General features: G+C 32.5%; 1 protein-coding gene across 5 annotated transcripts; it reads left to right on the top strand.

Annotated features, from left to right (window-relative positions):
- The first annotated feature begins 687 nt into the window (after window positions 1-687).
- LOC126818969 (dual specificity protein phosphatase CDC14A) lies at window positions 688-25,141 on the top strand. Of its 5 annotated transcripts, none has more exons than XM_050546693.2 (16): window positions 688-1,066; window positions 1,940-2,030; window positions 4,140-4,215; window positions 5,954-6,046; window positions 7,627-7,706; window positions 10,221-10,287; window positions 11,026-11,088; window positions 13,409-13,496; window positions 14,536-14,766; window positions 14,968-15,106; window positions 16,796-16,961; window positions 17,279-17,391; window positions 17,737-17,934; window positions 18,322-18,363; window positions 20,095-20,224; window positions 23,437-25,141. In XM_050546693.2, the coding sequence occupies exons 1-16, from the start codon at window positions 1,018-1,020 to the stop codon at window positions 23,455-23,457; spliced, it is 1,647 nt and encodes a 548-aa protein (XP_050402650.1). In that variant the 5' UTR covers window positions 688-1,017; the 3' UTR covers window positions 23,458-25,141. The 5 variants fall into 5 exon arrangements, with proteins under 5 accessions (XP_050402650.1, XP_050402649.1, XP_050402651.1 ...); XM_050546692.2 differs by lacking the exon at window positions 13,409-13,496 and adding an exon at window positions 12,461-12,548; XM_050546694.2 differs by lacking the exon at window positions 18,322-18,363.

Below are 25,141 nucleotides of genomic sequence, written 5' to 3'. Positions count from 1 at the left end.
GCGGTTTGACAGGTCTTATGATCTAAAGCAATACGTTAAGTACCGTATGGATTCAGCCACCATAGGCTATATAATTTTCATGCTCTATTCAAAATATGACCAGAATGGAATGTTTGTGTACAAACGTAATAAATAGCCTGTCGATCTAGTGTAGTTTGTTTTGTTTTTTTTTGGGGGGGGGGGGTCAGTTGGAAAAATATAAATAAATACAATATTTTCCGTAAGTTATAGGCCTACTGCGCATTGTAGAGCGTATTGCAGGATTTCCGTGGGGGTAAAGACTATACAGATTTATATAAAGGGAGATGTTTAAAGAAAAATTATTGATTTATTTTCAAACTTGGCGGGTTAAAATCTGTCAGTAATATGATAAGCATGTGTTGACATGTCAAATCTCAAAGTCGACAACAATGATGCTGTTTGACTAAAAATACAACTTTGTATGCAAAGGTGATATGAAACGGAGCGTGCCGTGAAAACTGTCAAGGCGACATAACTTGTAACATTTAATGTAAACAATGTGGTAATTAAAAGTGGGTTATGAAGATTATACATGTATATTCCCTTTCTGCACTGTTTCCAAACAGCTCTACCCAACAAACGTTTCATTGGTCAATTCTACAATCACCATGGTGACAATTGTTCCGTGCCACGTGATTGGTGGAATTTTGGTCACATGCCAAACGTTCGGTTGCTTTCAAACATGGCCGTCAAGAAATAGAAATTATATCGAAGTTTCAATTTTATAATGTTGTGATTTTAATATAAGGAATTTCGCCAATATTTTTAACTGCCAATGTATTTATACGACATTTTAGCTGAATACATAACTTTTAGTGCTCTGGAATACTGAGTTTGGATAATATAAACCCTGTTGTGCTGTTACGGAAGGAGAAAGTATTTCACCACATTCTGATACTTTGTTGAACGAACGTGTGTTATAAGATACCGTAATACGGCTATTTTGTTTTCGGGGTACAGATTTCCTGGATTTTACCTTCATACCTACCTCAGAGGATGGCAGATGAGCACGAAGTCATTGGCAGTGCATCCGAATTTATAAAGGGTAAGATTGTAATCGTGTAATGTACCGTAAGATAAATTTGTGTGTAATACTAATACAAGTAGCCTAATGATTTCAATGAACCAGGTCAACAACGACAGGATGGGTGCACTCTTCAAGCTGCTCCACTCAAAATATGGATGAAACCATGTCCATGATGATATGTCCGACAACATGTATATAATACTGCTGTTTTGACCAGGACATTATATTTAAATTCCTTATTTGTTGAGAATTACATGGTTCTAAACTAGCCTAATATAGTAAATGCAGGGGGACTGCACCACACAAAATTTAAACAAAAACACGGACAAGACATCATACTCAGAAAAACACAAACAATTAAAAAAAAGTGAATGTAGGCCTACTACTACTAGCTAGGCCCTGTTGGATGTGGGTCAGTTCATCCCACAACCGTTTCACCCCGGGCTGTTTCATCCTAACCTGATTTTTGATCGGGCTGTTTCATCCCCCTTGTTGTTATTATAATAGCAGTCAATTACATGAGTTGTACTAATCTTTAAATAAACTGTTAAACACTTACTTATTGTTAAATAAACAATAATGTATGGAATAAATAAGTTTTACTACCGATCACAGCCGAGATTAGTTCACCTCTGTATATTCGTATTGTTTATTGGTATGGTATTGTTAGTTAATTTCCGTTATGATTTTAGATTAGTTCACCGATGGTTTTGTAATAAAGTGTACTCGTATTGTTTGTAAGTTTATGATGTCTAACATCATTTATCTTCGTTATGATTACATATTGACAGCTGATTTACAACTTGGGCACCAGACTAATGTCAATCGGTTAGCCTAAATTTGTAATTGAACTATGAATGAAATATTTAAATAATTTTTTTTTTTTTTTAGATCGACTGTATTTTGCTACACTCCGATCAAAACCAAGATCTACTGCACACACACATTATTTTTGTGTCGACGAAGAATTAATTTATGAAAAGTAAGTTTAATGATAAAAGATAGTCAACTCAAACCTGATTCAGCCTGTACTTGTTTGTAGTACAGGACGAGTGTAACAAGACTTCAGTTTTGACTCAAGAGCTGAGCTAACCCAAACCCATTCATGATTATTGTCTATGACTATGAATAACTCACCATTAAATTTTGAAGATGGGGTGAGCACAACCCATGGTTGCTACATGTATAAAGGGGTAATAATTAATGTATATAGATAATCTGACCAGAGATTTTCAGATGGATAAATTCAAAATTACATGTTGATGTACCGTAGCCAGATATTATTTATAGTTTTGATACAGGCTACATTTTCTGTACATGTAGCCTGCCGTTCTTTTTTCTACATATTTCTCAATGTTGTTCAAACATAAAGGTATATCAGTGTAATACTAATGTCTGCTGATACATGTGTAGCTACAATATGAAAATATCACACGTCCTCTCCTCAGTTCTAAGGCTATTTTGGAATCCTTACCGACTATTTTTCATCATGATTCTTCTTTGTTCCCCAAAGAATCATTTTTTTGCCACAGCTGACACACATTTATAATAATTCAACACTATTTTAAAGAAGAATTTCGCGGTTAAAAACATACACAAAATATGTTTGAACTGATCAGCCATTACGAGACTCAAACATGTGCAGACAGCATGTTTAGTTAATCACCATATTCTACTTGAAAATATTATTGAATAATTATAAATTTGTGTCAGCTATGGCGAGAAATGATTCCTTTTGGCAAAAAATAAAGAATCACATTGAATCACAGTGACAAATACTCAAATAGAAGGTAAGGGTTCCAAAATGTAGACATTCATTCACATGGCAAGCCTATAATCAACTCTCTAGAGCATTGGAAGGCAGAGATTTAAATGAATTACATTACACACAAGATTTTAAAATTTTAACAAATAAATGAATAGTCAAGACTTACTCGTGGTTGTATTTGTCAAGTAACGTACATGTAGCTACAATATTTTTAAGCGAAATCTTCATAACTTAACCCAGAATAAAGTAATTTGAATGAAATTTGCAATATATTCATTTTTGAACTATAGCAAGGTTGGCCAGCTCTTATCTAAAAGTAAATCTTACAAAATGCATCTTTAATTAATGCTAAAATGAATTGATTATTTAAAAATTTTATTAAAAAAATAAATCAAAATATCATTTTTAGATAATAATCTTCTGGCTTGGATTCAATCTGAATAAAACAAGACAGATCAAAAGACGACTCTGACTTGTTTACAATGATTATCATACATCATACGTACATACAGACGAACACCCTTACCAAAATAGGACAAAAATTGGGTCAACAAGGACATAACTTTTAGTCAAATAAAAATAACCATACATGTAGATTGGTCATGGTCATATTATGGCCATAAAATCTACATTGTAAACGATCAATTAAATAATTGTTGTTTTAAACATACATTATGCAAGAGCTAAATCTGCCTATTGCATGTCTTTCTCTAGGTCTGGGGATCACGGTGGCTAAGTGGGTAAAGCGCTGGCTCGCTAGCCTGGAGGTCGGGCGTTCGATCCCTGCATTGGCCGAGAAAGTTCATCCAGATTTTCCGGCGTGGTTCTCCCTTGTCAGTGATGCAGGACAGAGGGGCTGACAAGGAAAGCTGTCTAGTCGTTCGGATGGGACGAAAAACCGAGGTCCCGTGTACACATTGGCGTGCACGTAAAAGATCCCTTGGCAGTTGGAATTCGATATAAGTAAGAGTAGGCCGTAGTGCCGCTGTCCGGGCAAAATTTCCCTCATAGCACACTGTATGGCGTATGCCCGTCTTCATTATTAATTATACATTTATTAACAAATTTATTACCATAATCAACTCTTTATGCCATCTTATGTTTCTGATTTTCATTGGATTTGAATCTGATCTGCTGTTCAGCGCCTATTGATGATTAGGCCTAACCACAAATATGGGTTATCGAGACCCATCAAGGCTACAGCGATTTTAAATATGGTTTTCTCGGCTTAGAGTGAAACGATTTGACTATTCTATTCAAAAAATTCTTATTCTCTTTTAAATATAATAATGAATTGTTTTTTTTATTTTTTTTTTATTTCAGTTTTTATGCAGATTTTGGACCATTAAACTTAGCCCAGTTATACAGATATTGCTGTAAATTAAATAAAAAATTAAAGGTATAGTTTTGAAACGTACATTATTCGAACTACAACTGCACTTGCGCCCAAATGAATAACCAGCAGAACTTTTTAACAACAACGCGGATAGAGAATGATAAATTAAATGCAGGTTATTTAGTCTTTAATTTGCATCAAAATCCAACTATTTGTGTTAACTGGAGCTGGTGAATGCTGATCTCACTCTCTGAATCTGTTAAAAGTATATTTCTCTTTTATTGAATCGTGAACAGAATTATGTCAAGATTTTCTTACCCCTTTGTCGCAGGAAGCGCGGCCTAACAGTGGGTTATTCATTTGATTGAATGCAAGGGTGAGATTTTGAGACTGTTCCTTACCGAAAAGTCACTTTTTAATGTTTTATAATGCAACAAAGAATTTATAGGTGAATGGTGATAGAACAGTTTCTCTGAAGCTACAGAACACGATTCTAAATTACCATAATTCACCAAACTGGAACCTTGATATTCCTTGTGGTGCTCAAAAGCTAACATACATGTTCTAGTAGCAATTGTTTGTTTGTATGTACAATGTACACGTAGTAGCTGCCAGTAAAAACAGCTTGTGTATTTTTACTTAAAGATACTTTTCCACAAACGTATTTATTGGGTGGTTATTTCCAATAAAAGTACATGTATGGCAATTTTGGTGTATACTGGATTCCCTGAAAAACACCATGGAGCACATACAGGACAAAAATGTAAGGATTTCCCTAATCGGCAAACCCACGGTTAGGGATGTCTGCTCAAGTGATGTCAAAGGTTGCACGCGAAAATTTCTGATCTCTCCGTGTTAGGGAGTGCTTGATGTATACTCTATGTTGATAAACTTGATGGTGAGCGGACTTGGAAAAAGTGAGAGACTTAAATGTACAACAGTTTCTGAGATAAAAACCACGGAAAAAGACATGGAGTGTATAATCTGAGAATTTAATTAGGCTTCAATATTTTACATGTATTGTAAATGGATAGCCATTAAAAACAACATTGTCTTGTATGTGCAATGGATTCTCCTCCAGCCTTGCACCATTTGCTAGGTACATTTGTACAACATCAGCCAAGTCACGTGACATGTCACAAACATGACTTCTTTAATAGATTTTTATACCTTGGGTATACAATGTTTCAAAAAGGATTTGAAGCAAAATTTTGATAGATTAATTAGTTTGAACATGATTTTAGTCCAAATATATCATCAAATCACCCAGTTTGTACACGGGAAGGTATCTTTAAACATGAACAGAATAATAATAATTTAAAATATTGGCAAAAGAATGTGGCTGTTGTAATGCAGAATGAATGAAAGTTTTATATAGTACATGTTTGTTGAATGAACAATGGAAAATAGCAGGAGAATTAAATATTTTGCTGACCTAAAAATTGGTGATTTCCCAAAAAGCTTATACATGTACATGTCTACATGTATGTTATTCATGTTTATATTATTATATTACATGGTACATTGTACATGTACATTACATTGGTATCAAAATTTTCCGAATATCAAAGTTAGCGATTTGTTTTGTAGGTAAGGAGCCGGCTCAGATTCTCTGTAGAATCATTTGCTTCAAATGAATCCAAACCATGTACGTGTAGCATGTAACATGGTATTGAAAATGTTTTAGAAATAGTGAATTATGTAGGCTTTGATAATCAAATTTGATCTGAATCTTCAAGCTTATACTGCTGTACCGTAGTGTATTATATTTTCTTCTACTCACTCTGTTTTTTTGTTTCAGTCTTTTTCTTTAGCCAAAAAGAAGATAATTCATTATACAAGTTTTGATGCTAGAAAACGTGCTAATGCAGCATTCCTTATTGGTGCATATGCTGTAAGTTTGTTTTTTTTCTTTCCCAAAAAACTTTTAGGTCTGACAATAAATTACGTGTGAAAATAAATGCTCATTTTAAAAATTTGTTATGATACATGTATTTATGATGTAAAGTAAAAATAGTTTCTTACTGGGCTGACCTTAAAAATATCTTTGTTTCGCCTAACGCGACCGACTAACTAAAACCACCCCCGACTTAAATTATTTTATTGCACTTTTCCACGATCTTTTTATTTTATTTTGTGTGTCAACCTGAAATATATCATGAGAGTTATTTCCCTATACTATGGCTATGGTTTGATTCATTATTGAAACTGGTTGATCAAGACGAAAGCGTCATAGGTGTCGCTTCTCAACAAAATGGTTGCAGACGAATACACGTCCATTCCCACGAAATAATTCTGCCTCTATGTCTGTGGTGCGTAGTTTTAAACATGACGACGATATTTTCAATATCCGTTTTCGAGAAAAATGAAAGCACAACGCGCACTATCGTTAAAAACATGTTGAAGGAGTTTCACACTTCAAGTTCGTGGCTAATCGTGTGCGAGTCGGGCATCACGAAAAATCCCGATGTCATTGATTTGTTTGCCAATAAAGAAGACGAATGTTTCCACCCGGAAAATTATTAAGCTGTCAAATTAGCTCTTAAGTTTAATAAAAACTTTCAGTTCGTTACTTTTTACGTCAGACCCCAAATTCATTAAACAAAATTAATGAATCTGTAGTATACAGCTAATAAGTTTTCTGTATTGATTTCTCTGACTTTAAAAAAAAATCTGAAAAAAAAACCGACCTACCGACCCTTCTCCTCGATTGTGGGTCGGGTTTGGTGAAACAAAGATATTTTTAAGGTCAGCCCTGTTCTCCATAATATGATTATGAGATTGAGAAAACTTAATTGATTTTAAAATTATTGAGTACTACACTCGACTGTCTGACAGTTGATAATCAATGTTGTTTTTTTTTTTATCTAAGCAACATAACTACATGTACATACTTGTCCTTACATTACTATCCTTATGTTATCAAATGATTTTCTACTAATGATTTATAATTCAATAATGTTAAATCCACTGATCATCATTTTGCATTTTGGGGATAAAATCTAATGTTTTATTGCCTTAATCCTAACCCATACTAAGATGTCAAGAAATGTTTTGACCATATCACTCTTCAGAGGATGTCAAATGTTGACAAATTTTCAATGTATCATATTTTTGTAAATACTGAAACAATACTGAGCCATTTTTGGACTTTAATTCCTATTTTACACGTTAGGTGTTCTACATATGTAGTGATAAAAGAAAAATCATCCCCAAATGATGATCAGATCCTTTAATTTCCTGATAAAATCATGATAAAATTCGTCTTGTGGAGCAAGTTTACTAATAAAAGTCATATTTTACTATAACAGTATTTATATCTTTGATTGACAGAGTTCATGTAATTTACAATTTTTTACACATGTAATTTTATAATTCAATACGTTGGAAGAGGCAGATTTACACTCATTTTGTATGAAAGTTAAAGGTAAATTTTATTTCTGAGTGCTTGTTTCACACCTATTATTTTTCCAGGTAATTTATTTAAAGAAAACCCCAGCGGAAGCTTATAAACCTTTAGTATCCGGGTCTAATCCACCATTCTTACCATTCAGGTGAGAAAATAGCTCAGCTTACATTTTGTGTACTTGTTTGAGGAATGAATAGAAACTGAATAATCTTAAATGGAGAAACATTGATTCTAGTTGAAAGGGGTGTCATACAATATTGCATGTGTAGAGTTTCCTCTATAGACTGTATCTGCTTACATTTAAAGGCTTAAGCAATTTAATTTTTAGTTCAGGGTTTTGATCAATAGAGACAGAATGTTTTGTTAAAATTTCAAAACTTTAGCATTTGAATTTGAAAAGAAAAGCCAAGTACTTTTGGTATGAAATTAATTTTTTCTCAAAGAAATAAAAAGCAAAAAATAATAGGTGTTCCCAAAGAATTCAAATTGGTATGGCCTAAGGAGTGTACTAACTAGTAATTGAGAGAGTTCAATTTTATTTCAATAACCACGCTAGTTGACTCAGTGACAGTGCAATCCAACCCCCCCTCATGGCCTAAAGTAAAAGAGTGTACTATTACTAAATAATAATGTATGATATGGATTTACAATTACATGTAAACATAATATCAGGTTACTATGTTACTTCATTCATAATCTATAGAAACAAGTTGAAATGTCTTCATTTAGGGTAGTCTCAATCAACAGGTGATTATGAATAAATCTAGATCAGGTGGTTAGAAATAGAGCAAGACTAGTGGTGGTCAGAAAGAAATTATTGTAGTACATGAATTCCTATATTTTATTCAATAAGCTTGTGAACAATAGAAAATCAATTTATTTCTATTTATAGACAAATATCTGGGATAGAGAAAATTCAATAAAAATTAAGGCAAATTATTAATGTAGGTGTTTCTTAATGGAGAAGTATTGATTGTGTGGATATTATTGTACTCGTTACATATATGTTTGTTTATTCTAAAGAGGTTCAGGGTTTTGACTATATTTAGATAGTGTTTTAGAGGGACAAGTGGTTTTAAATCTCTTTTACTGTAGCACTCAACTAGGATATTTATTTACTCTCAGCACTTGACCAATTATACAAAACCTTTTTGAATTGCATCATAAAGGGCGGAAAAAGCTATAAGAATTATGCTTATGGCCGATCTCTCTTCAACCCCTGACCCGCCCAATGTGCCACTGACATCTTACCTTGTAAGGCTACTTTAGCTGATCTTGATAATGAGTCATTATACATGTACACATAAGCTAACCGAATAGAATATTTACTTATTTATATATTAAAGTAGGATGTTAAACCCCATTTCATTCATTCATTCATAATACTTTATAATAATATACACTGTACTTGAAGTGACTAAAGGCTCAGGTCATCTTGAAAACTATTGAATCAAGTTACAAAATTTAGTGTACATAAATTCTTATATTACTACCTACCAGAAATACATAGAACTCAATGACCATTGTAATTTTATTCTATAACTACATGCAAATCTCGACATACACTGTTCTATCAAAAAACTGTGGTTGCCTAGTGGTGACATCATTACAGTTTGACGTAATTCTGAAAGTGATGTCATTCTGGACAAAAGTAGTATGTGTCCAAGCCATTGAATTTACAGCCATAGGTTACATGTATTCAGTGGCTGTATTCAATGATATTTGCATGTAGTTATAGAATAAAATTACAGATTTTATCATGGAAGCTAGTCTATCTATATTAAAGTTTTTATTTACATCGTTGTAGAGTAAGCAAATATTTGACATTCACTCATAACTTGGACTTGGTGTAAAATTAGTGTACATGTACTCTTCACTTGTGTTATTTATATTCGGCTACAATATGACTTGCAATAACCTCTACAACCATAAAACAAATTTAATTTAAATAGCATTGCAGTGAATCCAGGGATAGTAATATGCTATAGTATAAAGTGTGTACATTTACATGTATATAGTAGAGAAAACTGTATGTAGGTCAGAAGCTGACACCTGTTATATTGATGTAAATAATCTTTGGGTCAGGTCAAGGTTGCTGATACATATTCTTGTGTTTACAATTCATGTGTTTACAACTCTCCATTCTGCAAGAAACATTATAAATCTTCTTATCTTCTACTGACACGATCTCACAAATTCAAAAATAATCAGATTTCTGAAATACATACATGTGCATGTACATGTACATGTATGATAAAAATATGTATGTGTGACTTTTCCATATTTCTACATCAACAAAATTTACATCTGTTGGTACAAAACCAATTTATATAGAAAATAAAACTACAATATTGTTTTAAAAGAATTTCTGAGTACATGTTGATGCAATTGCCTGTGATGTACTGTACAATTATATGGCTTCTATAACATATACACGTACATGTATGTCTACAATCTTATGTGGCAATCACTATATATATATGTACTGTACTTAATACAAATGTCCAGATAATAATGATATTATATTTTATATTCTGTATTTTCTTGAATGTCATAAAGATATATTTGTGTAGTTCTATATGTAGATTCACTACGTCTACATGTACATACTGAAAAGTGAAAATCTGTTCATTACATGTATTTGTTTTGTTTGTTACAGAGATGCTTCCTTTGGTCCATGTACATATAATCTTACATTACTAGATTGTCTTCAAGCTATTAGCAAGGTAAAATCTACATAATTCCAATACCATCAGATCAGCAGTTACTGTAATCACGATGAATCTGATCATGTTTAACGTTCTAATTTAAATGCTTGACTTTCATTATACATGTACATGAGGTTTGTGGGGGGCAGGATTTGCTGAGTCAGCAACAGTAAATCATTTATTTCTGTCAAACCGATATCACTGCATATCTATCATGTGTCGATATGGCAGCAATTTGTAATGAAATGAAAGGACTATTTTGCTATTCTCAAATCATTTGTTAATTTTGACTATAGAGTGTAAAATTTGAACATGTTTAGACTGCAAGCAATTGGAGGACTTTGTAAAATATTAGTACTGTACTCTTGCACCAGACTGGTGCATGAAAGTTCATGTTTATACTTTTGGATCTCGATAATATAATTAATTCATATCAGTAAATCTGAATCTGATGGGAATATTTTCGCTCTTCTGCATACAATACACACAAGAATCGGCTGGGGCATAATCTATGATTACATGTATAAAGATGAACAAATGGAAATACTTCAAGAAATAACTACACTAATGCTAGCGTGAATCACATTTGTGTAAGCCAGACAAACTTGCGATTTCCTAGCATGTCTTACATGTTCATGTAGCACCTTCATCCCAATTTTGCTGGGGGTTTTTTCAGTTCACGACCACAGTTGGGTTGAAAATTGTCTTTCAAATAATGAATAATAAATAACTGAATTCTTTCTGTTTGTATTTCAGGCTTTATCAAATGGTTTCTTTGATTTTGAAAATTTTGATGTAGATGAATATGAACATTACGAGGTATGAAAGTATTTAATATTTCGACCATCAAATTCAATTAATCTTGATTTTCTTCAATTGTTTCTTCACCTGTCCAACCTCGTGGGGTTTTTTTCCGGGTCCTCCGGTTCCTCCCACTGCTAAAGACCCCTACGCGCAAGCGAATTATGGAAATAAAATTGAACCATATGTTAGTCCCGAAATGACCTAGTTTGTGTTGAGTGGACATTAAACCCCATTTCTATCTCTCTCTCTCAATTGTTTCTAAGTCAACTAATTTTGGTTGACTAAGTAATTATAAAGTTTTTTTTATGTAATTGTGCACATACATAAATTGTAGAATTATATTTTTATACGCCCACATTTTCATGTGGACGTATATTGTTGTCGCCCCTGTCCGTTCAGACGTCTGTCCATCTATCTGTCCGTCCAGACTTCCATCCATCTATCTGTCTGTCCACAATTTGCTTGTGGACACTATATAGGTCACAATTTTTATCTGATTTTGACGAAACTTGAAATATAGGTTTATATCCATATAGACCTCGATTCCTTTTGATATTGGCATATATCGGACCGTAACTTATTATGGCCCCTGATTATTTGAAAAATCACGTTTTTATCTTGTGGACGGTCCACAATTTTATCTGATTTTGATAAAACTTGAAATGTATGTATATATTACCCTGATGCGAAAAATCATGCTTTTAGCTTGTGGTCCCTCTAAGAGGTCACAATTATTATCCCATTTTAAAAACGTTCGAATATTTCACCGTTACACCCTAATAATGGTTGAACTCGAATTTCGTGAAAAGCGCATTTTGGACCTGAACTTCCTGGATTATGGCCCCTGATTGTACGAAAAATCATGTATTATGCTTGTGAACACTGTAGAGGTCACAATTTTTATCTGATTTTAAAAAAACATTTTAAATTTATCACCATTACACCCTAATGACAGTTGAGTTCGAATATCGTGAAAATTGGACCAGAACTGCTTGAAAAAATGGCCAATCCTTGTGTGCAAGTAGTGTAAACGTTTGTAATACATGTACCAAGGTTTGTGGACCCTCTAGAAGTCACTATTTTTATCCGATTTTGATGAAACTTAAAATACATCTTTATATCCCAAATATCTCAGTCACTTTCGATATTTGTGCATTTCAGACCATAACTTCCTGGATTATGGCCCCTGACTGTACGAGAAATTGCTTCTTTTTTTTTTTTTTAGCTTGTTCTCTATCCACCTCTTGCTAAATGTGGGCGTATCTTGCCTGGCAACCGCTGGTTTCAAATTGGTTTTGTGTATCGTGATGATAATCAACATGATTCAAGAAAAATTACTTTTCTTTGGATTAATGATGATGAAAATGAACACTAAGTGTATTTACAGAAAGTAGAAAATGGAGATTTCAACTGGATAGTACCTAATAAATACTTGGCTTTTTGTGGTCCTCATGCCAAATCCAGGATAGAAAATGGTAATTGAATGGGAAATGTTGCTAAATACATGTATTAATGTTTTATTTGTGTCGACTTCCAAGTTTTCATCAGGTTATTTAACATGCCTTCACATAGCATTAAACGAGACATACTTGTTTAGGAACGGTGAAAGCGTGACAAATATATTTATGGGTTCAGTGCATAACAAGCTTAATAAAGATTCTTAAAACATTAAAATGCTTTTATAAGATGACAGAAATGGCGACAAGATATATATATTACATTGTCATTAATTTGACACATTACATAGTTTAGCTTACATGGAAAAAGGTTATGTGACATCAGTTTAACATAAATTATACAACATGAACTTGTTTACTGTGCTTTGCTCAGTTTTTATTAGAAATTAAGTAAGCCCCCAAAATTTAAATTTCAGTAGTAAGTTGAAACATTTTGAGATAAAATAAGTTAAATTGGTAAATATTCAAGAAAAATAAGATTGTTTTCACATGTGGAATGTTTATTAAATATCTGTAATGCACTTTTTATTCAAATGTGTAAAACCTGGTGTTTTTAGTAAAACAGAAAATGTGAAGGTTTGTTTACTTAACCTTAGAAAAACAGCTTGTTTCTTGAAAGGTCATCTTGTTACCACTTTATTGAGGTGAAAGAGAAGGAATTTCATTATTTACATATCAACCACATGACATTTATAAATGTTATATTTATGGATATATCTATTGTGGTTTCATTCACTGAAATCAAATATGTGTCTTTTTCACCTAAAAATAAAGATAAAGATTAAGTTGACCTTGAATGAAATGATGGAGTCTTATATGTTTATTAACCAAGTACATGTATTTTAATGTTTTTGTGTGCATGGATTTTTTTTTAACAGCGAGTTGAAAATGGAGATCTTAACTGGATTCTTCCAAAGAAGTTTCTTGCATTCAGTGGTCCGCACCCAAAAACACGCCTCGACAGTGGTATGCCAAAGTCGTAGAATTTGCTCTTTGTTTTAGTCATTAGCATGTAGACTTTATTTCTGTATTTATCTATTTATTTTTGAATTTAGTTGACATTTCACTTTCATTTTTTATTGGTAATGAAGTGGTACTTATTGATCTTTCATTTTTAGAAAGTATATTTAGATACTTTAGCCTTTATACTTAATTTTTTATATTTTTTAAAAATTTAAAATTTGATACACAATGAGCTCATGATACTTTATACATATTGTTACACTTAATAACTGCAAATTCAATTTTTTTGAAAGACATTATAGTGTAGAAAAACTAAGATCATCTAATTTTGATAAAACTGTCATTGACTCATGGATATGTAATACTACATGTATTTACTTGGATTAATGTATTATTACTATGATTCATGACTTTATTGTATAATACATGTATACTAATTGGTCTATGTGTTATGTATGTTGTACATGATAATCCTCTCGCTGTATTATGTCTGTGTATACTATAAACCATAAGCTGTGTTAAATAACTAATCATTATAAGCTTTGCTATACATGTAATATGTTGATTATGCAGACTATTATTATGCTATCTGCTATAAATGACTTCGGATTAATTATAGATAATATAAAAATATGTTTGACTATGTCCTGTTCTGCTGTGAAAAAGGATAAAAAATATACTTTCAGCAATCGTGTTTTAAGAATAAGTAAAGCTGGTTTTGTCGGTTTGCTCCCTACGTCGTCGTAAGGATACAAGTATAGAAGATGATGACACACTTTATATCCTGTATAAAGTTGATAGTAACACATTGAACCAAAAAAAAAAAGAAAAAAAAAAGAAGCAATTCAACAAACCCTTATAAATTACATAATGAATGTTTTGTTAAACTATGAACATTTTTAACATGCATGTAATTCAATGTCTGCATAAAGTAGATTATACTTAGACTTTACATTCGAATTATTTAAAATAACATTATTATGTAAAAATAAATGTTTTTTTCACCCTTTTTTCAAATAAGTATTTATTTTGACTTTTTTAGGTTATCCACTACATGCACCAGAAGCTTATTTTCCGTATTTTAGAAAGCATAATGTCACCCACATCGTAAGATTAAATAAAAAGATATATGATGCCAGGAGATTTACAGATGCAGGTTTCGATCATACAGATTTATTCTTTATTGATGGTAGTGTACCCAGTGATTCAATTGTCCGACAGTTTTTAGAATTATCAGAAAATTGTGATGGGGGAATTGCAGTTCACTGTAAAGGTAATTAAAATAGTACCTTTTAAAGCTCTTTGAAGATATTTCATATTATATTTTATATTTTATTAATAATGTAATGTGGTGTTGCTTTGCATGCTAACCTATGTGATAAAAATTTATGGAGTGCTGCAGTACCACCAGTGTTACATTATGTGTACAGAACATTATATTTGGAACTAATTAATGATATTTGTTATTTTGTAGCTGGGTTGGGAAGAACAGGAAGTTTAATATGTTGTTATATAATGAAACATTATAAAATGACAGCAGGTGAATGTATAGCATGGAACAGAATCTGTAGACCAGGATCAGTTATAGGACCACAGCAACATTTTCTAGAAGAGTAAGTTAATAGTTTAAAAGGGAAAACCCAATGTCAAGTTGCTGATGTGTGTGTCATTACTATTATTTTTATTCACTTTTTTTTTCTACTTCAAGTATATAAGCATCCTTTGTTTCAAATGAAATAGTGAAAGTTATTATTTTTATAGACCTGCTTCAGTTTAGTTTAAAATGGTCGCTTTTGAAAGAAGAATTGGAGGTTAACATTGTATTCAAATTAATTCATTCTAACAGATTTTTCTGTGTTTCTTCTGAAAATTTATGCCCAGATTTTATAATTAAACACACATTTTCAGCACACATATGCTGAAATTTTCAGCACACATATGCTGAAATTTTCAGCACACATATGCTGAAATTTTCAGCATACATATATTCTATTTACATTATCTATTTTTATACCCCACATTTTCATGTGGACGTATTTTGTCGTCACCCCTGTTCGTCCGAACGTCCTTCCACAGGTCCGCCTGTCCAACCTCGTGGGTTTTCTCCGGGTCCTCCGGTTTCCTCCCACTGCTAAAGACCCCTACGCGCAAGCGAATTATTGAAATAAAATTAAAACCATATGTTAGTCCCGAAATGACCTAGTTTGTGTCGAGTGGACGTTAAACCCCATTTCTCTCTCTCTCTCCCTTCCACAGGTCACAATTCTTATACGATTTTGACAAAACTTGAAATATAGGTTTACCTCCAAAAGATCTATTCCTTTCGATATTGGCATGTATCAGATCCAAACTTCATGGATTATGGCCTCTGATTGTAGGAAAAATCACGTTTTTAGCTTGTGGACACTCTAGAAGTCACAATTTTTATCTGGTTTTGATGAAACTTGAAATGTATGTATATTACCCAAAGATCTCGGTTCCTTTCGAGATTTGCTCATATCGGATCATAACTTCCGGAATTATGCCCCTGATTCCACAGGTCACAATTCTTATACGATTTTGACAAAACTTGAAATATAGGTTTACCTCCAAAAGATCTATTCCTTTCGATATTGGCATGTATCAGATCCAAACTTCATGGATTATGGCCTCTGATTGTAGGAAAAATCACGTTTTTAGCTTGTGGACACTCTAGAAGTCACAATTTTTATCTGGTTTTGATGAAACTTGAAATGTATGTATATTACCCAAAGATCTCGGTTCCTTTCGAGATTTGCTCATATCGGATCATAACTTCCGGAATTATGCCCCTGATTGAACGAAAAATTGCATTTTTGAGCTTGTGGTCCATATTGAGGTCACAATTATTATCCTATTTAAAAAAAAAAGTTTGAATATATCACTGTTACACTGTAATGTTGGTTGAGTTCGAATTTCGTGGAAATCAGACCGAAACTGCCTGACAAAATGGCCGCTCCTTGTACGCTAATAGTGTAAAAGTATGTAATAAGAAGGTTTTGGACCCTCTAGAAGTCACAATTTTAATCCGATTTTGATGAAACTTTAAAATATATCTTTATATCCCAAATATTTCACTCCATTTTGATATTCGCACATTTCAGACCATAACTTCCTGGATTAAGGCCCCTGATTGTACGAAAAATCCCTCTTTTTTTTTTTAGCTTGTTCTCTATCCATCTCTTGCAAAATGTGGGCGTATCTTGCCTGGCAACCGCTGGTTTAATATGGCAAGAACTGTCAACCCTTTATATAATCTACCATAATGCCCCTTTAAATTTCAGGAAGCAGGCTTGGCTTTGGATGCAAGGTGATCTATATAGAGCCAAACAGAAAGAAAGAGCAAGGGGAGAGAAACAAGGTTGTGTTTCGAAAATATTATCAGGTGTTGATGATATGCGATTACATGATGGACAGGAAAATGATCGGTATTACAGCAATTATGACAGTGTAAGTGGAAACGGCAAAGAAACAGCCCCTTCTGATAACAGTTCCTGCACAACCTGTACCTTTTATCAAATTCAACAATTTTTTATTTCTTTTTGCCACAAAATATCAGAAAAGGTGATATGACTGATCTTCTCGTTCACATTTATATTAACTTTTATTAAGAATATGATGCTTTGACTTATTTTCTGTCATAAATCCTGAAAATTCGGGAATGCATAGAAAATGGTTTTACGGTTGGTGTCGATTTCAGATCTTAAAAAGTTTTATTTATAAGTTGATAAAATTTCCTGAAAATTTGTTTTCTATTTATTTTATAGATATATTCTGGTCCAATCACTAGAAGTTCTATTATTGAAACCCAGGGAGATAAACTAAACCAAATTAAAATGATGAGAAAGCATGTCCGCTCAGCAACTACTGGCACAGTTGGGTAAGGAACTGTACATGTTAATTGTTTTACTTAGTTGTTTGTAAAAGTTTATCAGTTTTGACATCATTTCGTGTAATTTTGACTTATATACCAAAATGTAAGTATAAAAGATGGACAAAACTGCATGTATGTAACACCATCATTAAGGGTCTATTTTATTATTTTCCTTGTGTATATGGTTTAATTAACTGGATTTGTTGATTGTGATCTCTGCCTATTAAACCCTTGCAATCAAATAATCAGAATTGACATTTATGAATTCAAAATATCGATATCCTTATACTGTTTGGATTCATTTCATTTCAAAATATCAGTATTTTATACTGTTTGTGTTTGTTTTATTAGGGCTGAAGATCCGAAAACCCACAAAAGAACCACAACACAACCATTAAGAATGTCTGGTTCAAAAAGTGCACAAGGGGTTTCTTCGCCCATCAAAACATCGAAAGCTTCCTCATCAGTGCTAGCTCACAACCAGGCTAATGCAAGTACAACAAAACGTAGTACACGCCTTTCACCAGGCTCATCACCGAGCGCCAAAAGGTTTGTCAATCTTTTGATTTTAGAAATTAATGTGGTGTGAAGCAGACTAAAATTTCATAATTCATCACACATTGCACTGTTATTAAGTAATTTCATTTTCGGTATGCATTATTTGGAGTCAAATATTTAGAAAATGAAACTGTTGTGGTCAAGGTTGAAAGATACTTGATACATAGCCTGTGATGCCTATTACAAAACAAGATACACGTATTAGAGAAACTGGGCTATTACAAATGATAGGTGTTCATTTTGGAATACTTTAAGCTGACTTTTTCCTCTTTGGAGGAGAACTTATTATATCTTGGAAGGAATATGGGCAATATAATTCAGAAGATTAGAAACCTGTATTAAAAAAATGTAATTGATTTTGATTGATTTCATTTGTAGAAAACATCAATCATATAGTTTGAGGAAAAATGTGAATTCTAGGTAAAACACAATGTCATAAATTTTGATGTCGTACTGGATTTTTTTTTTTACCCCAAATTATGTTTTTGTGTTTGCTTGATCTATATATCATTTACCACTACATATGAAATGTGAATGCTTAATTGTTGTCAAAGTGGCTGGATTACCGGTATATTTGAGGATTGTATGACTTTTAGTTTACTATTTTGTATAGAGAAGTATGACTACTGTGTTGATTCTGTCAATAGATATTACCTTTTCATGAAAAGAAATTAATCGAAAAATTTGGGAGTACACATGTACATACCCCGTTGGTAGACATGTATAGGACCACTAATCTGTTATATGGTCACATGTTCTTATATTGAACGATTGTTAACTGTATCTACTACAGTTATTTATCTAATATTGGTGATTCACCTGTTAATTTATATGTGGCTGTACAGGCTGTGTTTATAAGTAAGATTAAACTTTCCATAAGATATTAACAGTACCGGTATTTAATTGATTATTTAATCCAGACCGCTTAAGTTTGAGTGTTTGTTATTATTTATTTAATCCAGTCCACTTGAGTTTTAGTGTGGGTTTGGGTTTTTTTTTGTTGTTTTTTTTTTTTTGATCAATTTTGTTATTAGGTATTATGATAGGTTATTGTAATTTAAAAGTGATGTTTTGCTTTTTTCTTGATTGTCTTGGATTTATCCTTTCAAACATCCCCATTTTAGGTAGATGTGTTTGTCAACTGATTTGTGATTTTGATGTGTTTGTTTCTAACAGTAATTTTGTCTATACATATATTTTGATGCTAATGGTGCGAAAGATGACAGACTAGCCCGTCTATCATCTTTCATGGAAAAATTGTTCCTGTTGGTCTAAAAATAAGCTGCATTTTATTTAGATGTTAAAAATCATTTCTGAGTGTGTGGTAGAAATCTTATTTACCCCTAAAAGATGACCGGGGCATTGCAGAACCCAAATGGAATAAACCCGAACTTGTAATTCTTGCAAAAATGTGAACTGTGTTTACCGCTTGTAATGGAAATGGATATTTTAAACCCTCCACTTGATTAGATTTATTATTCAAAGTTTGGATCCTGAATTTATACTTGAAACTAGAATGCTTATTAATTCTTATTATTCTCATCCCTAGCACATCTATAATTTAGTCCTAATTCACTAATAATATATACATTTTTTTTGCTCATTACATATCTTTTATTTATTGTTTTAATTGAAAATGTAATTTGTCAAATAATGTATAGATCAGATATTTTTACAATTTTTTTTTTTACCACACATTGTACTATAGTATGATTTTATAGAGTTTGGATCTATTAGTTACATGTACATATAGGAATAAAAGGATACTGAATTGGTAGTGTTATAATATTTAATGGCATGAATAACTACAAATTAGTATACATTGTACTGAAATTGTAATTTATAATGTCTTGGCACAGTAGATAGATACTAATATTTGTTGGCAGATAATACTGCAATATCATGTGTGTAGTTAGTAGTAGTTCACAAATGTGATGGAGAGGATGTTCAGACAGTCTAGTCTAACATGTTTGAAAAAGAATAAAATTAAGTACTTCTTGGACAATTCTTACTCATGGAAACAGTTGATGAATTGTTGGATTTGAACATCCTCTCTGTGAACTAACATATACACTGTACATGTAATAATACAGTTTAGTGTTTATTGATGAATGTGTATTTTAAATATGACTTGTATTTTTTGTTTAATAGCGTATCAAGCAAGCTAGGTTATGATTACGGCTATACATCAAGTCGTTTATCAGGATCGTCTGATATCTATAATAGTATAGGGGACTACACCTCCTGGCCTTATAAGTATCACTTACGATCAAACTATACAGTAAGTCTATTAAACCTGCACCTATCACCACACTTACTACTCAACCATTAATTAATTTATGTATCAACATTTTAGTTAAATTGCTGTGCTGTGGTTTTTTTTTTTATTTCTTGCAAAATTAAATTTTTAAGGTAACAATGTATTGAGACCTATTTTCAAGGGGGAATAAGAGGAGAATAGGCATACCAGTAGTAGGTATTCATTGCTGTCAGGCCTTACAACAGAAGTCCATATTTAATTGATGAAGATCCACAACATCTACAAAACAATTATAATACTCAAAATCAGTGAAAATTGATGAATAAATAGTTAATGGATTAAGACAAATATATCTGTCTCTAGTCTGTAAATTAAAATAAGCTCATATTAGTATTGAGAGATTTAATTATTTTTTTATTTGTCCTGTTTTTGTAGATCACAGCTTTAGTTATTTCAACTTAACTAATTCATGTATTTAGTTTCATATTGCATGATTTTTTTAACAAAGCTTTTACTACTATTATTTATTAATTCAATTTCTTAATATACTATTCAAAAAAAGTAGGGGATATTTGATTTTGGGGGCATAATACTAAAATATGCAAATGACTACGAAAAAAGTCACTATAGAACCTAACAGAAGAAACATTTCCAGTTACATGTGACGCCCAAACGCACCAATAGCTACCGCATGGAATGCAGGTGATGCTTGGGATCATCATGGGGGTCCAACCCAAGATTTGCACGGCTCTGACTTTGAATGTTACAGTCATTGTGGCATTGAATTCCAGGGTGGAAACATCAGTTTAATTGTTTTAGTGACCAGAAAACAAATTTTGATATGCGTCGGCTTACCCAAAATGAAAGGTTACGTGCCCTTGGCATGCTACAGATCGGCACAACACAGGCGGTTTTGGCGCGGACGATGAATGTTTCTCAGTCTGTCATAAGCAGGCTATGGTCCAGATACCTTGATACACAATCTGTACAGGACAGACCACGCTCAGGTCGACCAAGGGCGACAACTCAAGCCCAGGATCGATTTATCCGTACCTTGGCCTTGAGAAATCGTGTCATCACAGCAAATCAGATCAGCGCTCGTCTTCAAACAGACACTGGTGTGAGAGTGAGTGGCCAGATCATCACATTCAGGCAAGACGTCGTTGGTGTAGGGATCGTCAACACTGGGATAATCGACGCTGGAGCAATGTGATGTTTTCAGATGAGTCAAGGTTCACTGTTGATTTTTTGGACAGACGTAGGAGGGTGTGGCGTCGTCGAAACGAGCGCTTCCAAGACGTTAACGTCATCAGACATGATCGATTTGGGGGTGGTTCTGTTATGGTGTGGGGAGGCATCACTGTTGCTGGAAGAACGGCTTTACATGTTGTTGCAGGGCGTGTTACAGGCCAGTACTACCGGGACAACATCTTGGCAGTCCATGTTGTGCCGTTCGCACGACGTCATGGCCACCGTTTCATCTTCCAGGATGACAACGCAAGATGTCACAGGGCCAGGATCGTTACAGGTTACCTCCAACAACAGAACATCACCACATTACCTTGGCCAGCACTGAGTCCCGACCTCTTCCCCATCGAGCATGTCTGGGACATGCTTGGACAGAGGTTACGTCAACGTCAACAACGTCCTGCCAATGTCCAAGAACTTGCTGCTGCGTTGCAACAGGAATGGGACAGTCTGGACCAAAATGACCTTAGACATCTCATTAGGAGTATGCCATGTCGGATCAATGCTTGTTTGGCAAACAGAGGAGGATTTACCCGTTACTGACTTGGTTGTGATGCTGTGGTAACTTTGCTGTTTGACCCTGGGTATCATTTTACCCTTATAATGGTCAGTCTGTGCCTTACTTAGTCTAACGATCATTTGGAATAAATCGATGAATGTGAACTTCATTTCATTTTGTCATTTGTTTCTTCGTCAGTTTCATTAGGTGACTTTAATAACACTTAAAAATCAAATATCCCCTACTTTTTTTGAATAGTATATTATATCTTTTAAAGGACATATTCATTTTGTGTATGCTTCATATTTTGCGCCTTTGTAGAGTTAGGAGTTATTTATTGACAATATTTTAGTTGGAACTGTTTCTCAGATACCTTATGTTTGAAAGAAAATAGATGGATGTTTTTTGTTTAGTTTTTATAGTTTATCAAAAATTAATAAGATGGACAGTGGTTATATTTCTTTAAAAATTAATATGGTTATGCTATAACTAAAGGGAAATTAAATTCTGATTCATGAAAACAACAAAGAAGACAGAAAGAGTCGTCTAAGAAATTTTACTTTAACTTTTAAGTATATTTTCAACTTGTTCACATGGTGATATTTCTTTCCTTTACATTATGATAAACAATTACAAAATCAAGTGATTACAACATGTATCTGTCTTAGTAATAATGTTCTGTAGGTAGTCCTATGCTTTGAACCATGGATTTTCCCAAAGTTGTCATAGGTGACTTAGTGGATAAACCTCATAATGTTCCAGCCGGGTTTTATTTCCATTATTATGGTGTCATAAAGGAGATTAGATTGGATATTGATAAAAGTTGGTACTATTAATTTAAGGAAAATAGACAGATAAGCAAATATGTATGTAGGACTCTTTTGAATTTTGTTTAATAGTACTTACAGGGTTTTCCCAAATTCCAAAATAAATATAGGATTAGTTTTCCTTATTTTTTGATAATCCGTCTTCATTAGCCCAGTCAGGAGCAGAACAGTAGGACGTTAGACCCTATTTCATTTCATTTATTGTTAATAAATTAATATGGTTTCAATAAAGACTCCACAAGATTGAAGGAAATTGTAACGGGTGCCAAAATGAATTTAATAGTCATTGTGAATTTATTTAGTTTTGGTTTGATGTAGTCTCGTAATAAATATAAGCATGATGTGATTGTATTATAGGCCTGTGTATGGCAAGGGTGTTTTAAGTAAAATATTAGATAATACATCTGAATATTAGAAGTTTAGAAAATAAATAATTGAATTGTATTCTAATTCATGAAAGTCTAATTTCAGCCTTGCACCATTAATCTTTTATTGTGTATTTACTTTACAATTATTTTATATCTAACAGAATGCATGTGTGTACTTTTAAACTCTAACCGGATGCCTTATGTTTTAATTAACATAATGCATTGTATGTAACTCAATTTACCTTAAATTTACCTTAAGTGTTTCTAATTAAAACTTTGTTTTAATTTCAGATCGGTTCCTCTTACTCGTAGTTCCAAAACGGCCATGATACGATGACACCACACTGAAGGAACAGAAGAAGGATAGACCTATTTTCTATGTGGCCTTATTGTCAATGTTTTTTCTTAATTATTATTATTAGCTTTAAGACTTCAGCTTGTTATTTTCTTCAACTTTGTTGTTCTCTGACATTAATTGGCAGCCCTATTATCAGAAGAAGCATAAAGAACAAATAGTGAAGCTAAAAGATTATAGTTTTAGATTTTTATTATTATATTAACTAGATTGTTACATAAATATCTCTTTGTTTTACTCTCGAATATCTATTTTAATGCTGTTTTCTACACTTTGTTGATATTTTAGCTCCCCTCGGTTTTATTAACTGTATAATATTTATTATGATTTTTATAATTCTAAAAGATCGCTGGTCAATTGGAGGAAACACGCCAGAGTTATCTCCCTTTACTGTGCAGGGAAATAATGATGATTGATTTGAATTATTAGTTGTTAAATTTTGAAGGTATGAAATCATGCATTGTTATAAAAAAGATGGAGTAGGAAAGAAAACCAATAAATAATACCGGTATTAAATAACTGAGTGTATAGTTATGAACACAGTATAATCCAATAATCAGTTAATAACACTGTATGATTATTACTTCATAATATATTGGAATATATGTATTTAGCTTTGTAAAATATAAATATTTAACCATTACAAAGAACAGTAGTGCCCTGCCTTAAAGTTATTGTACAAGCATGCAGAATGCATTTGCACTCTTTTATATTTTTTCACTCGATTTCATATGCAATTGATGAATGTGAATCTTTTTATCATAAGAAAAATTGTGAAAAATATTCGAAACTCATTGTAAATAACCATTTCTTAATCTTATGGTGATTATTATAAAGTTAGTTTTCTGATTTAAGCAGCTAATATTTTATATAAAAAATCATGAAGAACATCAATTTTAGTCATAATGAAAAAATCATTCATAATTAAAAAGAGGAAAATCTCCATGTCTTTTTGTTTTCAAAATGAATGCAAGCTCCTAATTTCGATTTTTAGAGGAGCTGGGGCGGACCTCCCTTTATATGAATTACATCTGTAACCGCTGAAAATGACATAAATAAAAACCTATATGTTAAACTAGTACATATAAAGAATAATATTGGTAAAAATTTATGATGTATATTAGGAATGTTAAATATCCATGAATCCCCTACTCAGCCCTGCTAGATTTCGTAGTATAAAAAATACTGAGATAAGCAAAGTTTGTTAAAGTTTTAGCTAAGGACTTGAATCCGTGTGTAACCAGAAATTCACTTATTAGTAGTAAAAACAGCGGTTTACATGTATATTTTTCTAATATTTAATTTGTAAGCAATTGCTACTCCTATAATGTCTGTTTTGTCTTGTTGTAATGTAGACTTGTTTTAATTATTCAATGAATATTGGAAAAATTTTTTTTTTTAGAAATCTTTAAAGTTAAAACATAATAAAATGTTAATTTATTTACTAGCTACTCATTTTACTTGATTCTCTCTATGTGAGAGTTTTTATTCTTTTGTTTTGGGCAATACAACTACTAATAGAACCTGGGAGTGTTGAATCCATAATTTATCAAATGTGATGGGGATTCATACATTTTTTAGAATTATTTAAATTAACATTAATGAGGGTGTGTAGCCTGTCACAAAATTGCCGCCAAAACA

The sequence above is a fragment of the Patella vulgata genome, chromosome 4, assembly GCF_932274485.2.
Source record: "Patella vulgata chromosome 4, xgPatVulg1.2, whole genome shotgun sequence".
NCBI classification, from domain to species: Eukaryota; Metazoa; Mollusca; class Gastropoda; family Patellidae; genus Patella; species Patella vulgata.
The sequence above is the reverse complement of the archived record's forward strand: the minus strand, read 5'-3'. Positions and strand labels throughout refer to the sequence as shown.